Source organism: Camarhynchus parvulus, chromosome 5, assembly GCF_901933205.1.
Source record: "Camarhynchus parvulus chromosome 5, STF_HiC, whole genome shotgun sequence".
Classification (NCBI taxonomy): domain Eukaryota; kingdom Metazoa; phylum Chordata; class Aves; order Passeriformes; family Thraupidae; genus Camarhynchus; species Camarhynchus parvulus.
Window position 1 is genome coordinate 25400590 of NC_044575.1, and position 26078 is coordinate 25426667.

Genomic DNA, 26078 nt, shown 5'->3' on the forward strand with positions numbered 1-26078 from the left:
GGGCCAATCTCTAGGCCTCTGTCACCTCTCCTACCCAAGAGTTCTCTCTGCAGGAATTTTCTCCACAGGAAGGGCTGCAGGGCATGGAGCTGGAGAGCTCATCGCAGACATTGGCTGTCAAGCTGTCAAGGCTGTCAAATGCCTCTGTTTGAAGTAAATCTGGTAGTAGTGCCAGAACTGGCACTTGGGACAAAACTAGTGTGAACATATGAGACACCATGCCAGTGGCTGAGAAGCTACCTTTTCTGGTTTCCTTCAGATCGCCTGAGATTTTAGGGTGCACTACAGATTCTGAGATGGGAAATACAAACGGTAAAGTAGGCTGTACAAGACATTTACAGAGAGCTGTTTCGATTGTCTCAGGAATATGTGTTTTCCAACCAGTATGGGGCTGGTAAAACTAAGAAAGAGCAGGTGCTCACCATCACTGAAAAAGTACAGAGGCAAAATCAAACAGACTATCTAATTCTGCCAAAAATATTTCCAACAAGGACCAACAGTTGAGAACTGAAACTGCACCAGAGTTCCTCAGAGCCTGCAGAATTTACAAAGCTGCTGAAATGCCCAGAACTTTGCAGTCATGGGAGGACTTTGCCAAATATAATGATATCCTCCTTGGCAGGCATTAAGGAGTCAGTCACGATATCCATTTTGACAGTTCAGGTACCTTAGTTTGAGGTCATGAGTGGCTGCTCAAATAAAACAGTGAGCAGGATTTGAGAATATAAGGTAGATATTATCTATGTACCTTGTTGGAAAATTTGTGGAAAGAAATAGCTCTTCTATAACTCTTGCCTACTTGTTTAGGCTCTGAGGGACTCCTGTAAGGCTCATCTTGGTTGACCCTTGACAAACTCCTAGACGCCAGCATCTGCCTTTCTTTCACAATGCTTCTTTATGTAAAACCAGTAAAAATCAACTTCTTAACCAGCTCCAGATCTAGAAAATAATGCCTCTCTCTCTCCAGTTACCTCTAAGGAAGAATTCACCAGAAACAGAAGCTCTACGTCTGTCTCTGCTGGACTTTTCTTGGCCTTAAGTGTGCTTGAGTATGGGATACACTGTGATGCAGTGAGGAGAAAATTGGTATCTTACTGCATGTCTCCAGTGTTGAATTACCATACATCCTGCAATCCATTTCACATGCTCTCTGATTTCATAATAGTTCAATACACTGTACTGAACAAGTTCCAGATGATGCTAAAGCAAAATTGCAATTCGGGGAGATAACTGCAGAGCACATTTGTGGTCTGGGACAGGACAGAGTTTGTTGTGAGAGGAAATAGCAATAGTCCTTCAAATCAAATTTCTAAGTTTGATTTAATTGATAAGAATAGATGATCAAAGACCTAAATGGCCACTGATCCATGTCTCTGTTGTCCAACACAAATTTGAAAAATTAAACATCCTTCATAAAATATTGATTTCCCGACAATTTATGAGCAAAAAGAAGCACCTGGGAAACAAAACTCTTTAAAGGTAGAAGCCCATTTCATTCAGGTTATTAAAACTAAGTAAAATGTTTTAAATTGATACTGCATGGCAATCACCTTTGATGCCTGAAGAGGGCTTTATGGTTTTGCTACCAATAGTCCCAATGCCAAAATATTTTGCATATGAAAAAATACTAGCAACTAGCCACCAAGACCATAAGAGATTGCAGAAAAGGAGAGCTAATGCTATTGCCCTATCACACACAGCTGAATCTTCATCTTTTGAACATCACAGTGAGATGGTGAGAAAACTCAGAAACTGCTGAGTTTAATACCACAATTCTGGATAAGATTGAGAAGGTTACTTAGAAAGCTATGGCCCCTGTCAAGAATGGTGAAGTATTTATCACAGGTATGCTGTCTTGGTAAATGCTTAGTAAGGGACAGGGAAATGCTGTTCAAGCAGAGGGCTGTGCCTGTGATGCTGGCTGGCTCAGGGCTTGTTTTTTCCGTGCCACAGCCATGCGCAAGGCCTGAAGAATCATGTTCTCGTTGTTCATTATGTTGTAATTAGTCAGCTTCAGAAGCTTGTTGAAATCTTCTGCTTTCAGTGAGACCTCCCTGGTTGAGTATGGAGAGGAGAAACTGGAGATATCAATTTTGCCCTGTTCCATTTCAGCAGCAGTACGTGTCATGCCTGTCAAGGGAAAAAAAGGTTTGTATAGTCCCACAGAAATACCATACTTTGATAGGTCAATAATAATTAGGGAGAGATCATAGATGCAATTACTGTGAAGATAAGTGCAGTGCTATGATCTCTGAGAAATCTGCTTCTGAACAAGGCCTATTGGAATAAAACAAGTGTCATTTCCATTGCAATCAGCACCATCTACTGGCCAGCTCATGGCACATCATTTTGTGAGGTCACCACTGCTCAAGGCTTACCGGGCAGGTTCTTTGGTACAACACAAACTAAAAGGAATAGAGATATATGGGACAAGAGGAGCAGAATATTCGTTGGCTTGGAAATCATCTTAAAAGCAACGTCTCCATCTCAAATACTAATCCAGAAGGACACTTTATGTACGATTGCTTTGATATTCCAGCATATTAAATCAGCATCTTAAATGGCCTAAATAGAAGGCACAGTGGCCCTTCACAGAACCATTCTATACTGTGATTCTCACCTAGATCTGAGTGTCATAAAACCACACATAATTTCAAAAATATAATTTGTTCTATTCACTAAAGTAAACCCTCGGAAATTACAAGAGGAGATTAGTTTCCCATTCTTCTAATTGAGGAACGCATTTCTTCTATTCCCCGAATTGCACCAAGACACAAATAAAAATATGCACAAGACTTCACCAGATTTTGCAAACAGTTTGAATCATCCCATTTTGCAATCTATTCACTAGTTTGAACAAGCAAACAAAGGGAGGTTCTGTTGGGTTGAGGGAAAAACACCCAGGGAGTGGGAATATTCCTTGAGTCAATAAAGTTACCTGGATACTGTTAACTTACCAGGTGCTACATATTTTTGAAAAGTGTCATTCACTAACGGAAAATAAAGCAGCAGAGGAGCTCCTGGGGTGTCCGCACCATCGAACATGTAGCACTCTTTCAGGTTTTTCTCATCATCCGTCAGTCCAATGCAGGGAAATGGAATTTCCTGCTCTGCAAAGTATTTGCAAGCCTGCTCCAGGGGCTGGTCAACAGCAGCAGCACAAGGAACAGAAAAAATAGCAAAGATCAGACTGCTGCCAAAGCCCAGCAGTTCATGCAAAGTTGCACGAAACAGACTGAGTCAGACAGCAGAAATAACGTGGACACCTGCAGCCCCAAGGACTGCTTTTCAGTTGCCTGAGGAACCATTTGGAAATAGTATTCCAGGAAAACACCTAATATAAAGATGGCAAAGAGAGTTTAAACCTGTACAAAGGCACATCTCTAAAATGAGAATAGGATGTAGAAACAGAACCGATAAATTCAAATAACTTTATAGACCATTAATTAAATGAGAACTGAGTGAGAAAAAATGTGGCTCTAAGCAAAACTAAATTTGCAGTCTAAGACAGTACGATTCCCAGTCCCATTATCTGTTTCTGTAGCAGGATAACTTGTGAGTTGACCTCAGTAAACTTTAGCAGGGTTTTAAGACCAATCTACCCATATCTATAACTTCGAATTTTAGAAATTAAATGAGATTTTCAAATAACATGCTCTAGACCTCAAAATATAGCACTAAAAACATTCATCATAAAGCCTGTTTGTGGTGACCAACTTTGTTAAAATATCTAACAAAAAAGTACCACTTCATTTTGAATTCAGTATTTCCAAAAGATTTCAGACTACAAGAAAGAAATATAGTTGAAGATATCATTTCCACTGCAGTACAAAGACAAGTATTTTTCATGTGTAATTGCACCATTTAAATGTCTTCCACTTGAAAAATTGACAGAACATTAACCACTGAACTTTGTGGTTAAATACTAAATACTGCTTTCAAAATATATATAACCATCTTAACCAAATCAGATACCTGCAAGAGCAGTAAATGCAATTGATACCTCACTTCAAGTCCACTATTAAGGGAGAAAAAATGTATTTATTAAAAAAGATAAAATAGAGATGAAGAAACCCATTACTCACTAAGCTGTTCTTGCTAGAAAATCAACATTAAAATAAAAAAGAAAAAAACTCTCATGTATTTATAAGCAAAATGCAGATTAAATTCAGCACTTGAATCACAAAAGTTTCCAACTCTATTTGTGATGTTAAATATTATATATAAGACTATAATAAACATTGCAGCTAGACTTTCTTAACTTCACTTTGCTTGTTTGTATTTCAGTGGTGAAGAACTTAGTGATATTTCAAAAGTAGTTTGAGAAAAACACACATCATTTTCCTCTCTAGAAATTTCCATTCTTTTTCTAAGGTTTGAAAACAGCATGTTACTAAATTCCACTATGTTCCGTGTTTCACAGACACCTGTTTGAAAGTAGTGGAAAGCAAAGCAAAAGCTGTTGTGAAAGAAAATCAGTTTTGAGACTTCTCACCATTATCTGCGATCCACCAGTGTAATTTAAGTGTATGATGACGTCCACTTTCCGCTCTGGTCTCAGAAGGGGTGGGTAACTGGTTTCAAAGAAGAAAGCTGCATCCACCAGCTCCAGGTGTTCTGAGTTGCCTCTCAGGTCATTGGGAGAGGTGTCTAGCAAAGTGTCTAAAGAGTAAAAGATTCAGAGCTATTACCAAACTGCAAAAAGACATCTGTCAAGTTAGAAGGCAAAAGGAAGCTTCCCTCCCATCCAGGATTTTCCTTTTGCTTTAGAGAAGGTAGCATGCAGTAATCCTAAAGCTCCTTCAGCCTCTCCACTCACATTTTGTTGTGTTTCTAAACCCATGAACTGCACTGAAACCAACACAGGTGGTGCCTTATATGCAGAGCCCCATCCTAGGAATTTTTATTCCTGTGAGGGCTTCGAGTAAATAATTGAACATTTGTGTTACTGACAGTGAAAGGTGTGAGAAGTTCCTTCATTCTCTGTCCTCTCAGTGAGCACTAACAGGTAACCACAAAACCCACTCAGTTCTCTTCAGGACATGCAAACGCCTCACTAATTCCCAGCCCCTGCGTCTGCCCCAATGAAATATGTAGGCAGGAGAGCCATCCACACCTTTCCATTTTGTGAAATGTTCATGCTGGATGTACTCATTGTGCATCTGGAAGCCCCTTAGGAAGTTGTGGTACTTGGAGACAGCAGGGCGATCTGTCAGGATGTCCCGGAGTGTCGTGGAGAGGCCGCTCGTAGGAGTGAAAACGCACGTGGCCATCTCGTACGGCTTCTCAGGCAGGTCTGGCTGTTCCTCTGGAGATACAAAGCATAAGTGGCATGAAATTGAATTATAACCATAATTAAGCAGAGGCAAGACATAAAGAGGAGAAAGGGTCACTGGCTCTTCTGTAAGCATGTGTTCACAACTTAGCATTGCATTATTTTCCCTGTGATCTGCTGTGAGTTCCAGTTAATTTTGTGACAAAAGTATAAACCTGTGTTTTCTAAACTCTGGTTGGTTACACATGACAAAAAGAATATTTTTCTCATAAAATAGTATGATATTGGTACACACTGAAATAATTCACTTTTCCAAGCAAACAAGAAACAGGGAAAATAATTTTATTAATATATTTTAAGGGATTACTGCTTTTAGGTTAAATATTACATTTAAAGCTTAGTTTGAAAAGCATAGAAAAAATTCAGCATTTTACTTTCAAACTAAATATTTTTACTTTTAAAAAGCTAGATTGTTCTATTTGGTTCAGTTGTGGACACCTGAATTCAACAAAACTTGCAAAATATTTATATAAACTTAAACATGAGACTTTGGGGTTTTTTAATGAAAACATAGTCCACAGAAATATGGCCCAAGTCTATTCACTGGCTTTGCTTGAATTTTGTCATGAAAATGCTCATGAGTATTTCCAAGGAATGGTCTTTCAGTATGGAGCTGCTTCTCTCAGCTGCTGTAAGAGCTCCACCACATTGACCACCTTGTTTGATGTCTACTAAATCTTTCAATTTAGTCAGATTTTGAGGGAGGGATGTGCTGTGCAGGGCAAGGAGATATTGAAACAAGCAATCAAGCTTCTTTCTGGCAAGCAAATAGTTGACATGAGGCTTTGACAAGTATTTCTTTCCCAGCCTTTTAAGGATAACACTTTAGAGACTGCCATATCCCTCTGTATCTCCTTTATATCAAGGTCTGTCTGATGGTGCCTTTCCTTCTTGTCACAGTCTCACTACTCAAGCAAAGCACTGACTATTCAGTAAAACCAAATAACTTCATTTTTCTGGTATGTCCCATACCCAGAGACTGAGAGAAACAGGATGACAGAAAAGCTCAAAAAATGGGGAATGTGAATACAGTTACCCTATCAGAGGGGTCTGGAGGAAGGTATTTTGGTTTACCTATTTCGGTCACTTTGTCTTGGGTCCACCTGTGCCAAAAGTCTTCTGAATTGTCAGCTGCATGCCAGGCATCCAAGAGATTTTTGGAGAAGATACTACTCCACATTCCTAGAAAGTAGGAGAGGTATAATAAGCAATGCAGACATAAACACAAGTTCTTTTCGAACTGCCTTCTGCTCCTTCCCCAGCTGTTCTGTAGCTTGTTCTTATTTCTATCCAATTTTTGCATAAGTTGAGACATCTGTTTCAGTGGTAGACTCGAAATGCAAACTTATTTCAGAAAAGAGTCCAAGTCTTTTCCTCTCGCCGTGTTTTACCTGAAATTTTTTTTTAAATTCAATTTTCATGTTCCTATTTTCACTTCCTTTTTCCTTTAATAAAAAATTTTGTTCAGCCAGCTCTTTCTCTGATTCTCCTCTTTCTCACTCCACTGATTCCTTTTCAACATTTTATTTGGCTTCCAGAGAATATCATAGACTTTCAGCTTTGAAAAATTTTTGCAAGCTACAGGAAATGATGATGCCTCAAAAGCTCTCACAAAGTTACATGACAACTTCTTTGACATTTTAATTTATTTTTCTCTTAGACCAAATGATAAAAACACATTTGCTGGCAAGGGCAGTTGAATGAGTCTCAGGAAACATAGAATCATAGAATATCCTGAGTTGGAAGAGGTCTGCAAGGATCATCCTGGCCCTGCCTAGGACAACCCCAAGAATCACACCCTGTGCCTGAGAACATTGTCCAAACTCTTTTTGGGCTCAGGCAGGCTTGGTGCTGTGACCACTTCCCTGGGGAGCCTTTCAGCTGACTGACCCAGTGCCTCTGCTGCCTCATGATAACAGCAGTTTTTTGGGTACAAATTCCTGAATCATTGATATTTCTATTAAAATCTTGCCACTCCTCCTGGCTGGTGAGTTACCTTGCATGAAGCAGATTCGTGACTCAGGGATCTTCTTCATCAAGCGGCCCATGAAGAACTCGCTGCCAAAATCCTCCGCACGAATGAAGGCACCATATTTCAGGAAGCCCACCTCGTACGGCGTGAACTCCACCCACTCTGCCAACACATGCACCAAGGTTAGCTCCACTATAGAAGCTGCCAGGTTTGGAATAAGCCTCTTAGACATTAGCGCTTATAAGAAAACTGACTCAGCATGTGTCCTGAGCAAATTCTGCCAACAGCCGCTGCTGAACCAGCTATCACACTGTCCCCAGGTTTGTGAAAGAACTATGTCAGGGCTGGAGAAAATTCAAATTCTTCTTTATATTTAGTGAGTACTAAGTTTTCTCATGGAAGGTGGACTAGAACTCACATTGACTTCTATTGCCTTTAGCCAGCTATGAGAAACAGAGTAACAGAAGAGTTTGGATGGGAAGGACTTTAAACATCATATAGTTCCCATCATGGACCAGAACATATACTCAGCAAACTTAAAGCTCTAGTGAATTACTTTCTTGAAGAATTAATATAATCTCTAAGACTTTGCCACAGAATTATGTTGTGTTATTAGTCTGAAGTCAATATCTGAAAATAGACAAACGTATGCCAAGAGATCTTACAAAATATTGAACTCTTGACACGTATCCTGCACTTGCCCAGTTACTCTTTACATTTCTGAACACTGCTTCTCTGGGCTTGGACTGAGAATTTAAAACAATTCATCGTGATTTACTATATCTCCACAGTGTATCTCCCTGGGTGAAAATATAGCTCTTTTTACAATTGAAACATTACCTCTGAAATCTTTGGTGGCAACTTTGTCCTTGACATTAAGGGCAAGGTAGATGGGCAGTGGGTTCTGACCTTGGTTCACTGCCTGACGTTGATCAGAAAGTCTGTGGTGGCTTTTCTAGATTTGAAAAAACCCCAAAAAGTTAGCTTATAATCAGTTCCTTAAAAACATTATCTTATAAAGACTAAGACATCATTTTCCTGAATTTGCTCCTAAATTTACTTCCATGTGCTTGAATAACAGAGGACAAGAAAGCAGGAACAATTTCTGTTAAGATAACCGGCCATGTTCAGCTTTCAGTATACAATGACAGCAGTGAATCACTTCACATTCTGTTCTAGCTTTGTTTGGTTAAATGTAAGTTAGAATATACTCCATATCTGGGGAATTCAGCTGTTATCATATACTTCATCTGTTAATGATAAGGGCTCTTCAAGGCAGCATGTTAATGACCCTTCAAATCAAGATTTCTTTTTTTAACTACTATATTGAAAGTTAAAATCCACAGAGGAAAAGTCCTTGAGCTGTCCAATACTAACGACTTATACAGGAAATGGAGGTTTTGAGCATACTTCAGCCAAATTAAGTTCTAGAAAATTTTGCTATGTAGCACTGAGGCTAGAAACACTGTGTGGAATATTATATGAAATGAGAGTATTTAATCTTGTGTGTTTCATCTAGACAAAAAGTAAACCATGTTTACATAATTTTGAAATTTTTTTCACAAAAAACTTCCAAACTTTTTTCCAGATATCATGAGTCTGGAGAAAGTTTGGAAAGTTTTTGCTTGTATCATTACAATAAAATTAGAAATTGAAGATCCTGGGAGATCAAATGCAAAATTTCTGAAAGGCACCCACTGTAGCTAATATATCTCACCAGCTCTGGATCTATATACTTTCTTATCACTAAGTCACAACCTGTTGAACAAAATGGGTACATCTGCAATACAATCAAGTTAAGATTGCACCTTGTGCAAATATTGCAGCAGTGGAGAGATAAAAGCATAGGGCCATAAAAAACACCTAAGAACCTTAAAAATTTCTTGCACAGCAGTAGTGTTAATCAGCATTATGCTTACTTTGGAGCGAGTCTGAGCATTTCTGGCACATTCCATCATACTTCAGGCTCCAGGGTAGACATACACTCTGTCTCCAAGACATTAATGTAAACAAGTGGTGTTCTGCCTATGCACCAAGTACAGTGTTACTGACCAGGTGTCTCTTCCTAGGGCTCTAGTTTCTTTCAATGGTTGTAAATATTAAGTCAACAACTTTATGAGAAGAAAGATGTATAGACATTACCCCATCATTTAACATGGCTTCAATCATGAGCCCCCACAGATCAATAAAAGATGTTTTATGTCCTGCTTGGGTCCTTTGGCTCAGCTCTCTGTAATAATTCCTCAGACTTTTCAAGCAAAAAGCCCCCATCTTGCACTTGGCTGCTTGCTTCCGTGCTTCAATAATTACTTCCCCAAGATCCTTACGTGACCAATCAGCATCTTCATATAGCTTTGTCATTGTCCTGCAGACGGGAAACACAATGGAATGCGGGGAGAAATTAACAAGATGCTTTTGAAACTCAGAGAAAACCTTGTAGACTTTTGGATGCATATAATTTTATCTTTTAGTTACTCTTCTCTTTCAGTTTACTTTGAGCAGAAATGAAAGTCTAAAGGCAACCAGTGAAAAATCACTTAATCTGAGGTGCAACACAACAGCTGTCAATGCTGTTTCTGTCAAACAGTAAGTAACAATAAAAGATCATTTTCCATAGGATTAAGGATGTTTACACTTCCAATAAAGTCTCCTCTTTTGTTTAGGGATAGGTCACAATGCACAATAATTCTTTTATAGGTGACTCATGGCCCAAAGACGGAAGCAATAACTCGATCACTTTTACCCTTTCTGAAATCGAGACAGAACTTAGGCTTTTCTTAACACAACAAGATCCAAACAACAGTATTGAAATGATTCCTCACCATGTTGTGCCAGATGAACCACTGATGTATGAAATACAATCCAGAACACGCAACTTTTGGAGACCCAAAATGCTGCCATACATGGCAGTGAGCGCTCTTATGCCACACCCTGCAGTGGTCACAGCCACTATAGGTACCTGTTTGAAACAAAAAAAGAGCAGAAAGTATAGATGAGAAAGTGGCATTAAGGCACAAATACTGTCAAAAGATTACAGAAACGCAAAAGCAGCATCCAGACACTAGTAAGATAAAACACATAAATGAAGAGATAGAGCAACATTTCTCCATACTGTACATCCCTGTGAGATAAACTAGGTCTTGGCACTTCAGAGAGGATTTTTAAGAAACACAGACAAAACTATTGGTTTGAAATGCCTTCAAATAATTCGCTTGTAAGTTGAGTGGAAACACAGATTTTGCTCATCTAAATGGACAGTTGAACTCTCTAGCTGAGATCACACTGGTGGCAAAGTGCCCTGGAAGATAAGCTGATGTTAACAATCCTCACTCCTTATCCAGATGGAGTTAAAAAAATCATCCCTCATCTCCAGGCTTGAGGGAAAGGAGAGAGAAAAATCCCCCAAAAGTGCCCTTAACTAGTTACCTCATGCTCTTGCAGATCTTCCTCTAGATGAAGAACATCCTTCAGTGCAGCAGCAACGACCTTCTTTCGGTTTCGCAGGAAATTCTGTTCATCTGTGCAGAGGTCAAACCCCAGGCGAGCATCAAGGTTTCTTGGTCTGAAACACAGACCCTGAGTCCTGAGACCAGGGCACAGATATTGTTGTATTGTTAGTCACTGTGGACAACTGTGCTTGTGTGTGTTTACAGACCAGTCTGTGGACAGTGTAATGTAATAAATAGGAAAAAACAGCACCACAGACAGGCCTCTGCTAATTGCTGTGGCTGAAAATGAGAATGTAAATAGGAAGGCAGAGCAAATCATGACGCATTGTCCATTATGGTATCTACTACAGACTTCTGGTTTTATTTGCTCATATAATTTATTGTTCGAGTTTCGGTAGTGATGCCATGCATCTTGTAACTAGATACAGGCTCTGCAGCTGTGATATTAGAGAAACAGCTACCATGCCTTGATGTTATCTTGTTTGTATAATTCAGAAACGTGATTTCTTTGTGGAGCTGCTTTCTCCATCTTTGGGCATAGTAATGCACACAAATCAAGACCTATTGCTGAGATGCTCTAGCAGCTTGGAAATTTGGAGGACAGGGGACCCATTATTTAATTTGCCATCAATTAAAAAGGAGAACCTCACAAATAAAAGCCTACAACTCATGATGAACTCACACATCTGCTGCCATCTGAGCCTGCATCGACCCCTGCTGATTTCAAACGAGTTTTGTGTAGGAGCAGATGTCCCCCCAGTTACAGAGTCAGGTCTTGCTGGAGACTCACTTACCATTCATTTGCCTTTGTGTACAAGTCAATTGTCCTGTCCTGAAAATTGCAATACAAACAGTGTAAGCAAGCTCAGGTTGTTACTCCTGCCCCTACCTCCCCCACTCCACCTAGGGCCTGAGTTTCACTATCTTTGAATTCAGCAATGTGGCTGGAGAATCTGGCCAGCAATGGTCTGGACTGTGGGAGACCTTCACAAGTTCCAGCACAATCTGGGTTGAGTAAAAGTAAGCCATTCACACTACCTAGGTGGGCTTAGGGCCCCATAGCATCTCACAGTTTAACATTCATTGTTTGGAAGGTTGTTGAATGCTAGGCATCTGAACCAGACACATAAGGATGATCTCTATTTTATCTTCTACTTCAGGCATTCGCTTTGCAAATATAAGTCCTAATTGCCATACTGTTAGGATGCGTACTGTGTTGATAAACATACATATTAGACATGTCCTGAGGAAGTTAGTTTAAACCCAGAACAGGATTTCACAGGGCATGCCTGGATCCTCTGCAAAACAGAAGGAAAAGTAACTATTGCATAGTTGCCGAGCGACTATCATTCACATCTTACTGCATGCTTCGTGTCTGACAGGAACTGAATCACTGAGCTCTAAGACTAATCATGCACCGAACTGAGTGGTGTTGGGCTGTTTTCTGCTAAGAAAGACTTGTTCTTACCTCTCCTATTGATATTTTCTCTTGTATAGGAAGCGAGTTCAGGGGTAGAGTCACAGATTCATTCATATCCCTTTCATTTTGACTTGATATAGACTGGAAAAAGTGATAAGACAAAAAATAAACAAGTTACTGATTTTACCAAAAGGAAAAAAAAAAGGGAGAGGAAAAAGGTAAAACCAGTTTCCCCGTCTCACATAAATGCACTAACCAATTCCCAGCACACACAGATCTGCACACATACTTGGGTCTTGGAGGTCCCCAGTGAAAGGGCTACATGTTAGCGGTGCTCACGTACCCTGCTGAGGCGTCTGCGCCGCGGCAGAGCCACAGTGAGCGCTGACTGGTTGTACTTGATGTAGTGGAACCTGGCTGGGGACGTCGGACACAGGCAGGAGCTCAGCGTGTGCGTCTGGGTTCCTTCATACGACCCGTCCACAGTTAATGCAAACTTTCTCTCTGAAGCAAAGGTTTTCAAACTTAAACTCTTCAAAAATAGTAGATAATTTGTTTGCACAGTAGTGTTATATATGTTTTCCTAAAGTAACAACATCAATTAGATACCCAAATTACAGGAAGAATGAATAGACTGATTTATCTGAGGGTTTTAGAGATGGTGTACAGAATGTGTCATATAGTGACTGTTGCTGTAGCACCACTCCACTTCCATACATATGTGATATCAAAGACTACGGCTCTGTTCATTAGCTAATGATTCACAGAATCATTAGCCAATCATTAGCCAATAATAGTTTGGGGGGACACTCTTTTCTGAAAGTCTGAAATGTGCAAAATACCTTATTAATACACCAGAATAATGTTTGAGTATTACATACGGTCTTACTGCTGAGGTACTTTGAAAATTTTGGCCTTCTGGGAGAAACATGTTTTTTTTAAATCGGACCACAGTTGTCTTTGATATCAGTTAAATCTCAGTCCCTCTATCATGTTTCTCCTTCCTTCAACTTGTAGCATTTCTTTTGAAATATTTCTAGCACTTAAATAATGTCTGGTGTTTTTTTCCTTTATGCAAAAAGCATCTGATATGTCTATTGAAGTAATAAAAAATGGCCTTTATGTAGAAAGATATCAACCCACAAGGTTCAAAGTGAAATATATTGTGTAAAGCTACACACTCCGAAGTATATAATCAGCCTCCAAAAGAATTACCTCACTTAAACATTTTCAGTCACATCTAGCAAACTTTTTCTCTGAGCTCTCAACTGGATCATCCAGGTACTTAAGCAGTGAGCTGGATTGGGGTCATCGTGAGATGTCAGAAGAAGATACTTTAAAAATTGCATAGGAGGCAACAGTTCCACAAGTATGGGCTTGACATAGCAGTGATACACTGCTTTATGTGTTCAGTGAATGTCCTTGTTAATACACTGTGTCTTGTGTTTCACCCAGTGGCATGTCTTATGCTGTTATACCTAAAGATATTCTATGAAGTTAGGTGGTAAAAGAGGCTCAATTCCCATTCTGCCCATTACTTTGTCCCAGAATCCAGAGACAACAGGAGTTACTTCAAGTTTAGGATCCAAAAAACCTCAATTCCTTGCACAACTGCTTTGGAAATTGTAAATATCTGGCAAGGTGTCACTGCAGAGGAAAATATTTTGTGGGGAAATTACACCACATGCTTGTGTCACCAAATTCAGGAATAATCTGTATATTTTTCATCAACTACAGCCACTTTCACAGGCCACTGGCATCAGTGAGATTTTGTCTTGCATCCTAAATAATTTTAAAACCAGCATGCTCAAGTGTGAAACACGGAGTGCTTCTGCCATTAAGTGGCAACCTGATTTGCTCTGTCAGTGAAAGGCTCACCCATAGTGTCCTGCCTCAGCCTCCCATCGTTCACCTGCACGTCCAAACAGGAAACCTCACGGGACTGTAAGAGACAACAGGGCAAGAGACAAAGGCATTCACTGTCAGCAGAGCTCAACCTCATCCCGTCCACTGGGCACATGCCTACAGGGCCTTGGGGCATATGCCTCAGGGGAGAGGTAGTGCCAGCCTGTAAACCCACAACCAGGTCTAGGGAGATGGGATTGGACTTTCCCATGGGAAATAACAATGCACAGAGATGAGGAAAGAGAAGGGATCTGCTCGCTCTGCCTGCAGGAGTGGCCCTGCAAGGGCCTGGGCAAGGATCAGCCACGGGAGAAGGCTCTCTAAACAGGGTGCCCAGCTCTCCCCAGGCAGAGGGAAGGATGCCATACCCCTGACCCCAGCTCAATTTAGGCAGAGGTGAGCACTGGCAGCAGCTCAGAGTCTTCATCACTTTAACCTCTCCCAGTGCGAGTCACTACCTGGGACCACATGGGAAAGCCAGTGCCAACACCAGCTTTAGGCTGTGTGTGCTGGTCCTGATTAATGCCTCCATGCCATCACAATGGCGTGGTACCTTTAACACCAGCTTTGCAACAAGCATGCCTATGCTGAAGAGAAAAAGATTGTGAAATAAAAATTACCACAAGAACTCCATTAGTGATAATGTTTTCAGGAGGATCTGGACTGAAAGACAAAATGGAAAGCAATCAATTCAAAACCAGCACATTCTTATTTTTCTCTTTTTCTCACTCTTCCTTAAGCATTATTTCATTATCTTTTAAAGATAAAGTCCATCTTTGGACAGGCAGCACAGATAAACAGAATCAGAAATTCCACATGCATATTCAATCCGATTTGCCTCTCACAGGCTAGAGTCTGAATTTTGCAACATTTGTGGACATCCACCAAGCAGAGAAGTTCCTCACTGTATTAGAGAGGATAATTTTCTGACACACTGAAGACAATTTACATAGAGATGGCATAATCACACTGTTGCCCAAAATTGTTCAGTTCAAACTGTAGAATCAGAGCTGAAAAGTTGCTGAATTCATCCAGCATGCCATAAAAAAGTAGGAAATTACCATTTGCCTTAAAAATCAGCAGCACAAGGACTGATCTACATGTTTATTCTCTCCATGAACAGTACAGTCAGCAAAGAAACAGAAAAAAACCTAGTTATGACAGAGCAAACATCTGGGATCCCACACTAAAGAACAAGAGGGGAAACTTAAAACTTCCTCCTATGTAGAATGTGCCTTTCATCTTGATGAACAGCTGCCATCACGGATATCTCTCTGCTCCCACTAGCACCTGTGCTTGCTTCTCTGCGTGTCTGGATGCCCAGTGTAGATGCATGCATACCAGGCACCATCATGCATTCTTTCTTCAGTAAACACTCTACTCAAAGTTACCTTCTGTTCTATTTCAGATGTTGGCAGTGTGAACTAATTTGTCACAGTACCCCTGTGTTTCCATCTTACACCTCCAGCTTTCGTCTTACACACCTGCTCTCCATTGTGAATTCAACCTCCAGCTCCTCTTTTCCCTGCAAAAGAAAATTAAGGCAGTCACCAAAGTTTGGTCTCCTGTGGAGAGAGATACCCTACAGGAATCTGTGCCCTTCAGGGGTCTCTATAAACCTTTTGTTGCTTCACATGCCACAGACCTAATTTTCTTCATGTTGTATCTGTTAAACTTCTATTATCATATACTCCCAGCATCTTATCCACTAGTTTAGCTGACTCCTAGTGTAGGCCTTGCAGGACAAATGGAATCCATACTGCAGGGCCTTTTGGTGGCTGCTCCCCCCTGGTCCCTCTTGGCATGTTGGGGCATATGACCACATATGAGCACACCCTCTTTGCTCTCTCCTTGAATTTTATCCATACCTGTGGATTCAGCTGGAAACTTAGCTGAATATTTTCTCCAAGCTGGATTTTGGAGACATCAAAGAAAACAGTGAGGAGATGGTCATCTTCAGTAACTTTGTCCTCATCACAAACTTTAAGCTCCAAAATGTTCTGGGGAAAAAAAAATATGAAAAGTTGAACAAATATAAAATGCTACAGATATTTCATTTTAGCAGAAGAACCTTGGGAAAGAATGAAAAAATAGAAATATTGCAGTTGCTCTCTGTGTACTCTATTGACTGTGCAGGCAGATACAGTCTTAGCAAACCATCAAAATATAAATAAGTACAGTAAGAGAGTGTGGATACTGCACAAAGGATCTCAGAAGGACCTGCAGAGGTGAAGGACTATATGGTATGCTTGATATCTGGTAAGAACAGCTGTTGGAGATGTCTGGAGCAGTCTTACCTTAACCTGGCTCTGAATTGTGAAGTGGAAGGTCTCGTTCCATGTCGGGTTCTTGCTGTTCTGGACAGTCTTGGTGCGGAACTGCTGCACTGAAGCTGTTGGCAGGCTCAGGCTCACATAGCAATCAGACTGACTTACTGTTGAAGACAGGAAAAGCGGGAAAGCAATGGTCCAATGCAACAATCTAGTCCCCTGTAAGGTGGGCATGTTTAAGCTCTGTACACAAAGCAATACATAGAATTCAGGCCTGGCACTAGCTAAGATACCATCAAGCTGCTGCTAGAAAACCATCTTGCTTTACTATTGTGAAGGCCTGTAAGTGTGTTCTTCTTAAGAACTACTATTTTATAAGTCCTGTGGAAAAAAAATAAACATTCAAAATACTCAGTTGTGTTGCTGGAGTGCCATCCATACACACAGGGGCACACACAGAGCAGCCTCACAGGGCTGGCCACCGTGGACATTAGCAGCTGTGACAGGGGCTGCACATGGACAGAGCCCAGCTCCTACACACTGGACTTCCACAGGTAAGCATGAACATGCCTTTATATGTCTAGATTAGGTCTGGCTGTAAGTTCTGTCTTGTCTACTTCCCGAGCATCCTTTCTTTCCTCTAGGACCTCTGACTGCCAGTGCAGAGGGCACAAGAGCTTGTTGCATTTAAGGTTCCCATGAAGCCAAATTTCTGTCACAGAAGGCATATCTTCTACCAAGGCACCCGATTTCAGTCTGCTTTTTTCCCTTATGAAAGTTAAAAAAGGAAACACTCAGCAACAGGGTTTTTCAAGAAAATATAAAGAAAAAAAATTCAAGAAAAGAAGATTAATCACCTGTGGAGATGAAAATATTGAATTTAATCTTCTATGAAGAAGATTATAAGAAAGGCATTGAAATGTCAAACAGTTTGATGGATGACATTTGTTTTGAGAAGCAGATGTACTGGGGCAGAGTTTTCAGCAATAAAGCTGTATTTAAAAAATGTATTGCCTAATGTTACTATTTTCACCTGCATCTCTGTGCTTCAGCCAGAGTGGCAAAGGTATTTGCAACACTTCATGTACAGGTGGAAGCTTGTCTATTCTTCCCAGCCCAGAGTGAGCTGACATTGCTTCTTTGCACAAAATTGCATTGCTCTGCCATTTCCATTCAGGGCACGTACAGGTCGTAAAGTTCACCTGTTAATTTTAATGTTTCCAGATGTAGGGAGGGCAGCTTCAGGGTTTTTATTTTCCTTTCTCAGCTGAAGTGGCCAGTTGTAAAATACAGTTTCCCACCTGAACTCCACGTAGGAGTTTTAGTTGGAAGGAGTGGTTAGCAACAGTCTGTAGGGCTTGCATCATCAACAAGCACTTTCATTCTGAGGTCAGAATAATCTACTGGCAAATATATTTGTCATCATTATTAGGAAATAAAAAAGCAAGCATGAATCATTAGATTAATGATCTTGTGGACCCACACTCAAAAGTCAGGGAAGGTCTCCCTACAGAACACGATCTCTTGGTTAGGGACAACAACCTACACAAGTGCCAAAGATAGCATGGGGAGCATTGCTATAAATGCCAATCCCATTAGTAGAATTATATTTCCTCTTTTTGTGATACCACATACTCAAACATTCCTGCCATCACATAGCAGACACACCTTCATCTGAACAGCATCTAAATAGGCCTAACTCCTGTCACACTTCGTTTTACTGGCAGACTTGACTTTGAGAAACGCAAAATAATTGACTTGACTCCCCATGTGTAACTCAAGAATTAACAAAATCAGCCCTTTTTTTGCCCCTGATTTCTCTGAGGCTTAAGTCATCTTTTCTGAGTAACTCTGAATGAAAGAAGAGTAACTTCAACTGATTAAATAGTTTTCATATATATTAAGATATATGATTTCTAAAAAAACCATCAAAACACATAGAAATCAGCTGAGCTTCTAACAATTCTAATAGCTCCCAAAATCCTATGTGCATAAGGAAATGTCCCTACAAAAATCTTTTTTGGCACTTGGGAAGTCCTGACCCATATTAGCACAGATTGCTGTTGGCCCATGTCACCACTAGGAGAAGGATCAGAAGGATCCAAATGGGTAAGTCTATGGGCAGACCAAAGTTTATTTCATTGACATTTCCCAATTAGTAACACATGCTCTGATTTCATCAGTCGCAAAGAACCCAGTAGTATTTTGAAACTCCATCAATTATTTCTTATCTGTAAGTGGTCACTGTCTGCTACTGCATGTATCATCCACTTTTGAGAAACAACTACCTGTCAGACAGCAGAGCCCTGATTTCTCATTTAATCTCTGACTTTCTCTGGGAGATTTCTGATAGCTAATAAACAAGTGTGCTTCCCTCTTCCCAGCTGTAAAATGCATTTGGTGATGCCTTTTGCACTTCAGAAGTGTCCTCTGCAACCTAATTACCTCTTGTTTCTAAATTATTTTCCAGCTGTTAAGAGGGAGGCATTTACAACACCCAGGAACCTTTTTTACACATCTTGGACACCTGAGGCTGGTGTTCTGCCTGACCACCTCCAGGTATAAGCAGGTGTGTGAGAAATGGCACTCCACAGCCTATCCTGTGCCCTGGCTGGTGGGTCTCACTGCAATATCCCTCTGCTTTTGCATGCACACACACAAGGCTCACACTGCCAGCCACGTGCGAGCAAACCCCCACCACCCTGTACATCAGCCTAACCAGCACCTAACTACAGCAACTAGGCTCTGACAGGATACACACAGCGCAGCATCACACCAGGGACCTCTCGGGTCCCTCCCCTCCACCATGACACATTAACAGCTGTCAAACATGCCTGGGATAGCAGCCATGGTATTCCTGTGGGGCAATATCCGGCCAAAAGCAGGTGTGGCAGCAGGTATTTATGAAAGCATGGTTTCCTCGTCCAGTTATTACACTAAGTGTCTAATTATCTTCCAGGATAATAGCAGGCAGGACTGGATCTTAATTGTGTGTAGGAAGCATTACAACAACATGACCCATGCTAAAAAACACCATAGCCACAGCCCCATGATACATCCCAAACAGCAGGACACCCACACATCTGGCCCAAGCTGAAATCTCACCTGCTTCATCAAGAGGCCAAATTTAAGCAGGGTTCAACCAAACGTTTTCTTTTTAATTACATCTCCTTTTTTAATGCTAACAGCTGCAAGTTTCAGCCTGTCTGTAGTCTGGGCAGAAGCCTCAAGCATCCTTCTCTTTATGGACTGCCTTTAGCTCCTCACTGTTTCTGGGAGGAAGATTTTTCATGATACTTAAGGTATAGTTTTTTCTGATTGTGCTGCTGAAAGGACCTGAACCAAGAATGTGGACTCAAACCCTGCTTGCCCAGAGCATCTCCTTGACCTGGTCTCCCTGCACTTGGATCCAGTCAAGTCACAAAATATAAGCTATCAACACCAGGGGAGAGGGGCATTTTTCTTCTTTTTCTCTCACTTCATAGCTGAGTAGGTACCTGGCTAAGGGCAGGGGGACAAGTCAGCAGCGCTGTCTTCTAGAGGCCAAAATACTACATAATTGATGGCATTGAAACTTTTAATACTATCTTTTAAACAGGAATGTGGGCTACTTCTGTGGCCTTCCAGAAGACAATTTACAGGCAGACTATCAGAATTTGTTCTGTCCAAGGAGATCAGTTCCTGTCCCCAGGGAGCATTCAGTATTCATCTTCTAATAGGTATACTTCAAGAAAAAGCTTTCACACTTTCTCCCACTCTCCCCTTAACTCTGGGTGGAGCACCCTACAAGTATCCCTAAAACTATATTTATGTATTCATTTACATCCCTCTTTATAACAGTCCTTTGTTGAGATATTGCTAAACAACCTTGCTTGTTTGTCTTTATCACTCCACATCCTCTGATTTTATAATCATCTTTCATGCAGCACCTAGAACAATAGGCTGCTGGTGTGTAGTTGCAACTGCTTAAATGGTGAAGTAAGTAATAAACAACAATGAAACAATAACAACAGTGCAAGAACAGAACACCAGAGGAAGTCTGTGTGTTCCTGCAATAAATATCATGGTAGAACACAGTTCCTCAAACAATAATGTATTTCACTGACTATATTTTTTTCCTGGATATGAAAGGACTTTAACATGAATTGATCTCATATGTGGCAAATTTGCTACTGCAATTCTGTAAAAAAGTTTTGTTGAAAATATAAAATATACTTAATAGTTTTAGAAAATATAATACCCAAATTTGTCTTATATAAAAGAAATCCAAAACATGAAGTTTCCAAAATTAAAAAGCATAGTTAAAATAAAAAACTATAAAAGGTTAGAAAAATATCATTTTCTTACTAAGAAAATAATGAAGAATATTTTTAACTCTATACTGGTCAAAGTCGATTTAGCCAAGGCCCCACATTCAATGTCCACTGAAGGGTCTTGGGCATTTTCAGCAAGCAGAGAACGATGGCTTAAAATTGCTGAACTTAGTATCCCCACGCAGTAGCCTACTTTCACATTGTTTAACCCTTAACACTTTGTTTCCTTGCTTTTCCATTTGTTAACTCCACTTAAAGACTTAATTTCTCTGCAGAATCTTGGTTTTTAGTCCCCTTGCCCACTTTTTTTCAGGAAGGACCTTTGCTCTTATCAAGGATGGACATCATGCCTCACATTTCTAAATGGGTGTCTAAGGAGAGTGTAAGAGGGAAAACATAATTTACTGCTCTCTCAGTCCTCACAATTTAAGATATAGAGACTTCCTGAGCCTACTTTAACTGGATTTTCTTTTTTCTTCTACGAACTTGTCCAGACTCTGCCTGCAACCTGCATAAGCTTTGTTGTTCGTGATCTCCTGCCATGGGGAGCTCCCAAGCTGAACCACATGCTGTAAAAGCCATGTCCTTCTGTTTGTCCCAGAGCTATCGTAGTTGCCCAAGGTGAGCAGCTGATCTTGAAATTTGCAAAATCTCAGGAGACAGTTGTGTATTTAAGGGTGGGTTGGATTGGTGCACATCCAAGCCTTACCCCATTAGGGAATCAGGATGCTTGCGGAGGACACACCCAAATCTGGGAACTGGCAAGCAATCACAGGTCCAGGAATATCAAGAAGCCCAATGGGCCTGATGAGCTTGTGGGTGTGCTCAGTGAGAAAGGGGAATGTGAAGAACACAAACAAGGTGCTAAATTCACATGTGTTATTTATGATATCAGATATGCATCAATACACAAGTGGAAATTTGTGTTATAAATTGTGCACTAAGGGATCAGTGGGAAGGGTGCACTAAAAAGATTCGGGGTTTAAAAGGCAGAAGGAAACCCTTTACATTGTCTTAGTTAAAAATTCTCTCTTATGCACTGAACTCCTATTAAAGATCTTTTTCTATCTATTCCATAAGAAATGGTAGTGAGGTTTTGAGATTCTCTTGTTATGGATTAATTTTCCCATCTCTATTACCTGGAAAATAGAGCAGATAGACCAATAATAAAGTTAACCTGCAGCACCAGGTTGGGAGACCTTTTCAGCACTAGATGACTATTAAACAAAGTGATCTGAAAACTCTACAGAAACCTAGTGCAAGGTTAGGCACAATGGCAAGAGATAGAAGAAGCCATTTTAAAATGTCAAAAATCAGTAAGGTGAATCAAAAGTAGGTGACACTGGCAATCTTGCTCTGTCTATAAAATTTTGCAAGAAGGAGAAAGTAGTTAAACCAGGGGTGAGAAAATGAAGAATGGGAAAAAGTGCTAGGAAAATGGTCCTATACAGAAGTCCACTTTGCTGGTGATGGAGGACATGTACTTCTGAGTTTGTAAGCTTGTGTGTCAAGCTAATCTCTAGAGAACTGTAAAGATGACTGAATCAACTCAAAAATACTCCCCTGGTTTTGCACAAACCAGCAAAATTTTGTTTGCATTTTTTTATCTCAAGAGTCCCGTTTTGCTGCTTCTCAGTGGAAATCCTATAAAGTTATGGACATGCAATTTGCATTAGCTTTTACATTGTCGGAAAAGCTAAGCAGAGGTTAAATTAATTCATTTAAGCTTTTGAAATATAGGTTTATTTTATATTATAAAGAGCCTGTTACTGAACTCTGTGACTTCTGTACATCTGGCTGCATAGAAAAATATGTCCTTAAACACTTTAAATGCAAATCTTTCTGATAAATACAGCTGAAAATTTTCACACTCAGTAAAATTAAATGTTACTGGAAATAAGCAGCTGTCAGTCAAAACTAGATTCAACGTTTAAATATATAAGCAAGGCATGCTCCCTGACTGGTATGATTTTCTTTTCCTACACAATGAACATCCACAGCAAATAAAGTATTCACCTTTCACAAGTGTGTGTCCTCAGTTTTTTGTGCAAAATTTTTTCCCCTCGAAAATCACCTCTGTCACACAAATATCTCCTTTAGAAAGCTCTATGGGGTCGTGGGACATGGCTTGGACTCGGAAGCAGAAAAGGCTGAGCATTTCACTCCCTGTCCCATGCCCTAGAAACTTTCTAATATTGAATAAGACACCATCAAAACAAAATAAACTCCATTCAGAAAAAAAAAAAAAAACAAAAACAACAGCCTAAGAATGAAAATGAAAAGCATTGATCTAGATGAGAAAAAAGTTGAAAGGAATTTTGGTAAGCTCATTGTCATGCAGACCTTTTAATAGAACATAATTATCTAAGAGAGATATCTAAGGGTTGCAATTTTTCCACACCTCTTTTTTCAGCTCAGTATGCATGTTTGTACATTCAAATAGGTTTTAGCTGTAGGAAGGGATTTCTCTCCAGACTATAACTGAGCTTCAAATATGCTTTCCATGCTGTAGAAGTAGTCTAAGGTTCATATGGATTCTTCTTCCCCATACATTCATCAGCAAAAAAGCATCTTACTGCTCTTCACTAAAAATCAGAGTGAAAAATTCTTTTTCACTGTACAAACTTTGGTCTCTGTACAAACTGTTGCAGAACTTGAAGCAAATAACGTTGGAAAGGCACAAAAACATCTTGTCCTGGATCTTTTTAAATGAACAACTTTAGCTTGGTCCTGCTTATATAGAAACTTTCTGCATTCAGACATTTCTATGTGTATAAATGAACAGATGCAAGACAATCAGCCCTCTTCTCAGATAGGAGGAGGTGGTTGTCATTCAAGTCATTTTTTCTAATGTTTCGCAGTTCAGATATTTATGGACCATTAATAAATATTTGCATAACTATAATTCCTGGGCAGTTGGTAAAAGTTTTTAAGAATAGAAAAAGCTAACTGTGAGCCATGCCTATTGCTGGATGAAATTTGATAATCCATAAGAGGTGCCAAGTGTGCGGTTCTGAGCTCCGATCAAATATTCTTTGACAGGCCCAGGGTTACTCAGAGTGGACATTTCTGTAAGAAGGCACCATGGAAAGAAAGTTCTTATTGCAGTCTTTCCTGTGAATAAAAGAACATTTATTTGCAGATTCAGATGTGAAATATTTTATGCAATCTGTGCAAACATGTTCTGCATTACAACTGGTGGCTAGACTTCAGTGTTATACGGACAAAGTTATAAGAAAAACAATGTCTTCTAACTGTATTGCCTCATCTTCAGCATACCAGGATCACACATCTTCTATCTCTCTCCTTTTAAATATAGTCTGCAGTGTTTGTGACACTTGATATATTCAGAGTAATTTTACAAGCATGAGGATGCTCTAGGGGTATAGCCAAGATACTCACACAAGTCTGCTTTCCTGGCATTTTTCATCTGTATGATTTTTACGGTGAGCAAGTTGCATGGAGATGGTTCTGTCTGTTGAAAAGCACACAAAATGCATGGGATGAGAATGCAAAAAGGAAGAACAGAAGTATAGCCTGAGATAGAATTGAATTAGTGTTTCAGTTCCAAACAACTAAAACATTTCTGAACTGAGGTTCCTCCTTGTGCATTGCCTTCTTCCCAGAAGGTTTGTAGCCAGGTGTGACCACAGACCAGACCTCTGACGTCCTCCCTTATCCATTCTGAAAACACTTGTGGTAAACCTTCAGCTTGAGGTATCTGACTCTTACAACCCAATCTCATAGAAAGGTGTGATAAAGAACCTTGCTGTGTTCTTAATACAGCTGACACACATCTTGGTCTGAGAAAATTCACAGGATGTCATATATATCCATTATATTACACAACAAACAGCAAACAATCTAGCAGGGAAGGAATTAGTAACTATATCATGGTGTAATGATGCTGCACATCAGTTGATTTATAGCTACATAATTACATTCTTATATCTGATATAGAGACATAAGTGCTGGCTTTTAAAAAATGAGGACCTGGAAAGGGCCTTCCAGAGACTATCCCAAACTTCTCAGGAGGAATGAGTGAAAGGCACGACTCTGTAGTTAATTACTTCTCTGTGAATAATTCAGCTCACTTAATCTTCCTTTAAGCAAAGCTCTGAGGAATGTATCAAAGGAAATATTTGCAGCTTTCAGTACTTAAAGGGGGCTTATAAACAAGAGGGAGAGCGACTTTTTCTACAGCTAGTTATAGGATGAGAAGGAATGATTTTAAACCAAAAAAGATATTTTGATCAGATATTAGAAAGAAACTCTTCACTCAGAGGGTGGTGAGGCACTGGAACACTTTGCCCAGAGGAGCTGTGGGTGCCCCATCCCTGGAAGTGTTCAAGGCCAGGTTGGATGGGGCCTTGAGCAGCCTGGGGGTAGTGGGTGATATCCCTCCCCCTGGGGCTGAGGTTGGAGCTAGATGATTTTTAAGATTCCTTCCAACCCAAGCCTTTTTATTATTTTGGGAAACCACCTAAACCTAAAGGTCGTTACCAAATGACACTTAACAAACCTGTGAGGAAACAGCACACTACCTACAGAGCAGGGAGTATCACTGCAACAGATACATAGATCAGTATGTAACAATACATTATCATTCATTCCCTTATGCCCAAAAGCTGCCACACTTTTTAAGAGAGCTATATTTAACATCTCACATAGTATTGGTTTCCTTACTTTCCTTATGCATTCATTGACATTAGTGATAACTCCTTATTTTTCCTCAGTGTGTTGTTTTGCCTAGCCCAGTCGGGTGGAAGCAAAAAGGTATCCTTTTTTAATTAATTGGGAATCTTCAAAATAGTAAATTACTACATCAGTAGAGTTTTTGCATTCCTGAAGGCCAAAACACAAAGTAGTCGCAAAACCCAGTCAGAAGGAAACCCTGCTTTGCTCAGGATAATTCCCAAGGCTGAAGATACAAGAGGTGAAAGATCCCCGGTGGCTCAGGTCCCCTCTGCCCCCAAGGCAGCCTTCTCAGCCCATTGCAGAACCTCCTCTTGCCTTTTCTTACCTGGCTCTTGCTGTAGAACAGCCCCATCGTGGTCCTTTCACGTCGGAGCCAGGTGTGAAACGTGCTAGTGGATGGGTCCGAAGGAGTCTCCGGCAGGCAGCTCCTGTACTTTAAGAGGCCAGGAGCCGGCAGGCAGGTGTGTGAGTGCCTGACTCAGCGCAGCCTCACCCCGCCACCACCACCTGAGCAATCCCGGCTCCTCCTCCTCTTCCTCCTCCTCTCTGCCCCGGAGCGGAGTGCGGGGTGCTCACCCGCACCTAATCACCTGCCTCTGGCACTGCAGAAGGAGGGTCTCTGCACTTATTGTGAGAGGGAAATTAAGACTGAAAAGTGAGTTTCCCATGAAGGTTACAGGCACTGAACAAATGGTTGACACTTTTAAGCATCCTCA

General features: G+C 40.4%; 1 protein-coding gene across 1 annotated transcript; it reads right to left on the bottom strand.

The window, feature by feature from the left end:
• Positions 1–1891: 1891 nt before the first annotated feature.
• Positions 1892–25808, bottom strand: LOC115903894 (cytosolic phospholipase A2 epsilon-like). The gene is made up of 20 exons (XM_030948763.1): positions 25688–25808; positions 24067–24139; positions 16379–16515; positions 15950–16081; positions 15566–15606; positions 14702–14744; positions 14055–14118; positions 12520–12680; positions 12225–12317; positions 11551–11588; positions 10734–10890; positions 10130–10266; positions 9450–9672; positions 8148–8262; positions 7332–7469; positions 6410–6517; positions 5117–5308; positions 4496–4662; positions 2958–3141; positions 1892–2130 (listed from the first exon to the last, which is right to left on the bottom strand). The coding sequence occupies exons 1-20, from the start codon at positions 25712–25714 to the stop codon at positions 1892–1894; spliced, it is 2469 nt and encodes an 822-aa protein (XP_030804623.1). The 5' UTR covers positions 25715–25808.
• Between the last annotated feature and the right edge of the window lie 270 nt (positions 25809–26078).